The 5,493-nt window shown below is 57.5% G+C and overlaps 1 protein-coding gene across 7 annotated transcripts in view; it reads right to left on the reverse strand.

The window, feature by feature from the left end:
• The window catches only part of LOC113216584 (transmembrane protein 43 homolog), an 87,549-nt gene that overhangs the window by 9,149 nt on the left and 72,907 nt on the right, over window positions 1-5,493 (reverse strand). For 2 of the 7 annotated variants that reach the window (XM_052270275.1, XM_052270273.1), the window contains exons 6-9: window positions 1,522-1,956; window positions 561-745; window positions 249-478; window positions 48-167 (exon numbers count right to left, since the gene is read on the reverse strand). In XM_052270275.1, coding sequence (XP_052126235.1) covers window positions 48-167; window positions 249-478; window positions 561-716 — 506 coding nt within the window. In that variant the 5' untranslated portion in view covers window positions 717-745; window positions 1,522-1,956. Of the gene's footprint in view, window positions 1-47; window positions 168-248; window positions 479-560; window positions 746-854; window positions 1,269-1,521; window positions 1,957-5,493 lie in introns of those variants that run through there. The other 5 variants (XM_052270276.1, XM_052270272.1, XM_052270271.1 and 2 more) reach the window with 5 other exon arrangements.

Consider the following 5,493-nt stretch of genomic DNA (forward strand, 5'->3'; position numbering starts at 1 on the left):
GGTTAAAAGAAATATTAAAACTAAATCATACTTCTGGTTTTGCGTACCTTGGATTTTGATGATTCATGGGGCGAGCAAAGTGAGAACTATCTATCAGTTTGTCCCTCCACTCTGTGGTGTAGTAATAATTAATATCAGTGCGCATAGCATCACCCTCAGGTAAATCACTGTTGACACGCACATTGAATCAAGATCAATTTTCATTCTAAATGCTAAACACAAATCAATACAATGAAAGTTTGCCTTACACAAGTGATTCTTCCTCAACCCATTGAAACATCTGAACTCGACGCTTCAGCTTCACTGCTTGAACTGCAACGCCATAATCCATTTCAGTCAGAGGTTCACCAACCGATATCTCTCCCACTAAATGAACTAAACGACCACTGTTCTCTGGAAAAGGTTGTGAGTTTGGACTTAAAACTACAACTGAAGCTAATGATGTATCAAGTGCTTTGCTTGTCGTAACTGCTCGTCCCTGTAATAAATTGAAGGAATAGAATCCCGAATGCTATTCATGATTGATTGATCTGACAGATAGGTAAGAAGAAAACACAAACCTCATTCCATACTGTCAAATAAATTCCTCCAAAGTACAACACCATCCCTATTGATGTCAGCAGCCATGTCTCCCGTATCAGTTCCCTCACTGGGGTAGCATGAGGACGAGATCGAGTGTGAAGTTGATTGTAGCTATGACTACGTCGAGGCTGCATTTCCACTGACACGACTTACACCATCACACCTGCAGAGGCACAAGACAAACTAGGTACACAGAGGGTACAGTCAACATAACCTATATGCTCACACACATAATGTCGAGTCTGACAAATATCCGAAGTGGCTACTAGTACATTACAATAAATTTTGAGCATCGAAAGCAAAAACATCTACTTTAATTGAAGTTCAGCCTCAAGTGCAACGCAAATGGTATTAATTTTACGATTCAGGTCAAATTGCATTTCAATCGGGGAACAAAATCTTCTGCTAGCTACACTACACCGTGCTCCAGTGCTACCACTACCACACAAGATAGGGAACACAATACTGCCAACGTCACTGTCACTGGCGTCAAATTCAAAGTCGTAGGTTCGAAAGGCCATGTAGCCAGCGCCCATATGGTGTTGAGATAGCGCTTTATGACTTTTTTGTTCTTTAAAAACACTAGTGTAGTCGTACAAATAGTATTAGTGTCTTGTCAGCGTCACCACACACGAATCTACACAATCTACATTCCACACACTACCAATTTACACACGCCCTACACCACCTGCATAGCTTTACCGCAACTGCATCTACACGACTACCGAATAAGAGCGAACCGACACCAACTAAAGCGGAAACTTCACCACATCCAGCTGCAGCAAACCGGGGAGGTGCTGCCGTATGACGCCCGAAGCCTAGCCTCCTTGAACCAGGTAAGAGTCATGAGGGAAACGGACAAGGATCTCCTACGCTGCGTTCTGGTCCGCACGGCTCGCTCCCCAGGTCCTCCACGGCCGTCCCCTGCATGTTGCTTACCGACTCGGCCTTCGCCCCGGTGCCGGTCCCTCGCTGGCGCCAGGGAGGTCGCCAAAGGCGCGTGGTCGAGCAGCTGCAGTCTCTCGTGTAGAAAGGTAGTCGTGGGCTTTGGCACCGCAGACTCCACGACTCAAATCGATCTGTGAATTCTTCCAGTGCCAAGACTCACAACTAAACCTTTGGAGAGCGGGCGGCGCCGACGGCGTCCTCTTGCCGAGGTCGTCGGGGAGGCCGGGGAGCCCGAGGCCCTCGCCATCCTGGTGGTTGTGTTGAGCCGAGCACTGCTGGGTGTTTGCCGGTTGCCAGGCAGTCACCCGATTGTTGTCAGCGTGTCGTGTTCAGTTATCGCGCCCGGCGGCCCAAAGGGCGGCGCCTTCTCGACCGCGCCTCGCCGTCGAGTCGACTCGCTCCGGTCCGCAGGGGGGAAGACCACACCTGCCAACAGAATGGAACACTGATGTGACGAACATTGCACGGGGAAGGGGGTCAGTAGGGGGGGGGTAAGAGCGGGGGGAAGGTGTCGGAAGGCAGGAAGCAGACAACGTTGCCCATCTTGTTGGCAGCGTCGGCTGTCCCGTCCCGGGGAGGAGAGGGGAGGGGAAGGCCCGCGGGCCCGCGGGCCCGACACGGCGCGGCACGGCCCCTGCGGGCAGGCAGGCCCGCTAGGCACGCGCGCACGGCGGGCCGGCCCGCCCGGACTCGGCAGGCGTCTCGGGGCGGAGCTGGTGGAGCGGGCGGCCGCCAGAGCCACGCGATAGAGGGGCAGTGCCGGGCAGTGCCCATATCACGCGACTTCAGGGGGGGGGGGGAGGTCCATATATTACACGGGGTACCAAAAGGATCAGGACCGGTTATTTGGAGTCCATAAGGACCCCATGACATTCTCACCCCTCACCCACGGGTACATATCACGTGGCACAGCCCCTAACCGGTGACGTACCGCCACCTCCTCGTGCCCCCCTCCTCGCTCGCGGTGTGGCGCCGGGCGGCGCGACGCGGCGCGCACGCGTTGGTCGGTTCGGGACAAACGGGCGGGCGAACGGATGCCGCGCTCGTTGCGATCCTATCGACGTCCGTTGGACGTCCGCCTATGGCTGGCGGCCGAGTGTCCGCACCGCACCGCACCGTGCGGCCCACCGGGGCCCAGGCCCAGGACCCGTCGTGCGCCACAGAGCCTGGCGGTGTTTTTGTTCTCACACAACAACATCCTATACCGTCAAAAAAAAAAATGAGCTAGTTCTCTCTTAACCAACAAATTTGTCACGTCCACACAGGAAGAGTTGCCTGTGATTTAACATAAACCAGAGCGTGACCACACAATGGCCATGCATCACGTGTCGTACCGGCGGCGTGACCCCTGACCCGTAACCCACACGCGTGTGGCGCGACGGTCGGAAGCCACCCAGTGCTTAGCGCGTCATTCATTCAGAATTGTCATCGCACATATCCCGACACGAGAGAAAGTGAGATAGAGCGACATAGGGGCAGAATGAAGGAGGGGGGGGGGGCAGAATGGTGATAGCCTCTCTTGGTGGCGCGCCAAGGCAGCGGCGCGTATTGTGTGTGATGCACATGTGATTCATCCAGATGACAAACGAAAAACTTGTGAGCCGCTCGTTTGAGTCGAAAAGCGCGGGCCGCGGGGCCGAGCCACCGCGCGATAGGCGATTTGGTGGGGGGGGGGGGGGCAGGTGGCGCCGTCTGGGTATTGTATTGTTATCCTCACGCGAGTACGAAACGAAACGGCGGAACAAAAAAATACACAGCGGCGGCAGCGAAGCTACTAGCAGGCGGGACCAGGCTACGGACGCACAGAGAGCTGATCGTGATGATCGTGACGATGACGTCGCCGCTGGCGAGTCTACGCTCGCGCAAACATTTTAAGGAATAAAAAGAGTCGTCATCATCTAGACGGGCAGATATGGCAGAATTGTAACCAAAGTTTATGAGTTATTTATGAAGCAGGCAACGCAGGATTTCATGACAAAATTATGCGATATATTTACGACGGGAAATTAATTATAATATTCCAGTAAGTCATAATCGCCGAGGTGAAAATGCTGGGCAAATTCTGAGGAAAACTGTCATAGGTACCATTATTTTTCTCTCATAAAATGCAGCCCCCCAGAAAAGTGTATGAATGAAAATAATTGCTTCCTGTCGGCTTCGACCCAGCGCACCACAGGGTACGCGACCACTGGGCCAGAGGTGAGCACAGGGTCCGTCCCCTCCGTGTAGTCTGGCTTATTGGCTCAGTCAGCTCAAGCTCAAACCCGGCTCGCTCACTAGCGCTGGTGCTAGCCCGCCGCGTTGACCAGGTGGTTCGGGAGCGACGGGTGAGAAGAACGGGTTAACCCACAGGGGTTATGGCGCCTTTACGGGGCAGAAGGTGGTGTAGGCAAGCCCGCCTCCCGCCCGCATCGGCGCGTGCAAGTACACGGACTACGGACAGAGACCATTGACGTGGAGCTTGACCCCCCCTACCCCCTCCCCCAGTGTGGGAATCCTAACTACAAAGTCACACGGAGACCAAAGGCCGAGCCCCAGGAGGCAGTGTGATGGCAGGCCGCAGAGCCTGGAGGGGGACGGACGGGTGAGGGGAAGAGGGGGTCACAAAATTGCGACGGAAGTATTTACAGAGCGCGGGAGTGCGACGACTAGTATTTTGGTCGTCCCCGCCCTTCGATGCGGCAGTTGGTTTAGAGCAGTGCAGCCAACTTTTGGTAGGGCAGCAATGTTCAAATACCCTCACCGGTTCCGCGCCCGGTCCCTGCTCCACCTGCACAGTCCTCCCATCCCGCCCACCGAGCTGTGCACAGCACCCCCCAGGTCCGGGCTAAGGGGGGGGGGGGCACCGGCGTGGCGGCGGCATGGTGACCAACAGAGCGGAACTGTGCGGGGAAAAAAGGAGGGAATGGGGAACGGAGCGGCGGCGGTGGCTCGCTCGGCACGGCAGCGCGCGGGCGGCCGGGTACCAACCCTGCCGAAAATCACACACAAAGACCGGCGAGAACCACGACGACGACGACGAAAACAAAATGATTATTTTTCTAAAAAGAGAAACAAAAGATAAAAAATAAAAAGGCGAGCAAATAGCTGCGCGCGCGTTTACCTGAGCCGGGTGCGTAATGTATACCGACAGGTGCCTCTGAAGTGTGTGCCGCGTGGCGTGGCGTAGCGTGGCGGCGAGGAGGAGCTCTAGCGGCGGCAGAGATAATCACCGGGACCGGAGGACTCACGTACTCACACACACACACACAGATGGCATAACTGCAAATATGCCCGCACACCGTGTACTAGTATGCACAGCCAACAAACAAACACTTTGCAGCGCGACTGTACTCGTTACAAATGCACAGCAGGTCGCTCTGCCTGCTGTAGCCGCGCTGTGTACTGCTGCTGCTGCTGCTGTAGCGTGAGCACCACGGTGAGCACCGCGTCGAACGAAGCCACGTCGGGGCGCGGGCGGCGAGGCGGGGCGGGCGGGGCCGCGCAGAGTCTGGGCGCGGGAAAGCCACTGGAGCGAAACACAACCGCGCAGCCCCGGGAGGGGCGTGGCGCGGCGCAGAGGAGGGCACCGCGGCGGGGAGGAGGCGGGCAAGGCGGGGGGCGCGCCCTCCGCGAGCTCAGGAAGCGCGCCGCCCCGCGGCCACACTGTCGCACCGGCCGCGCGGATCACCACGGCGATGACGGCGGCGCAAGAGATAAGCCGCACAAGGCCCGCGCTGAAGAGTGGGGCGAGGGCGGGGGAGAGCCCCCCCCCCCCTCCTCCCCGATGAGGATGTCGTCCAGTCCAGGACCGCGAGGTGTCACAGGCGCATCACAGACCGGCGGCGGGCGGGGCGGGCGAGACGGGACGGGCGTTCAGCTCTCGGGCCCCGCGGCGAGGCGACCTCGCGGGCTGAGTCACGGCCGGGACGGGGCGCGGCGAGGTGCGGCGGGACGCGGCGGGGGCGCGGCGGGGCGCGGCGG

The sequence above is a fragment of the Frankliniella occidentalis genome, unplaced genomic scaffold (assembly GCF_000697945.3).
Source record: "Frankliniella occidentalis isolate FOCC.00 unplaced genomic scaffold, Focc_3.1 Scaffold115, whole genome shotgun sequence".
Classification (NCBI taxonomy): Eukaryota; Metazoa; Arthropoda; class Insecta; order Thysanoptera; family Thripidae; genus Frankliniella; species Frankliniella occidentalis.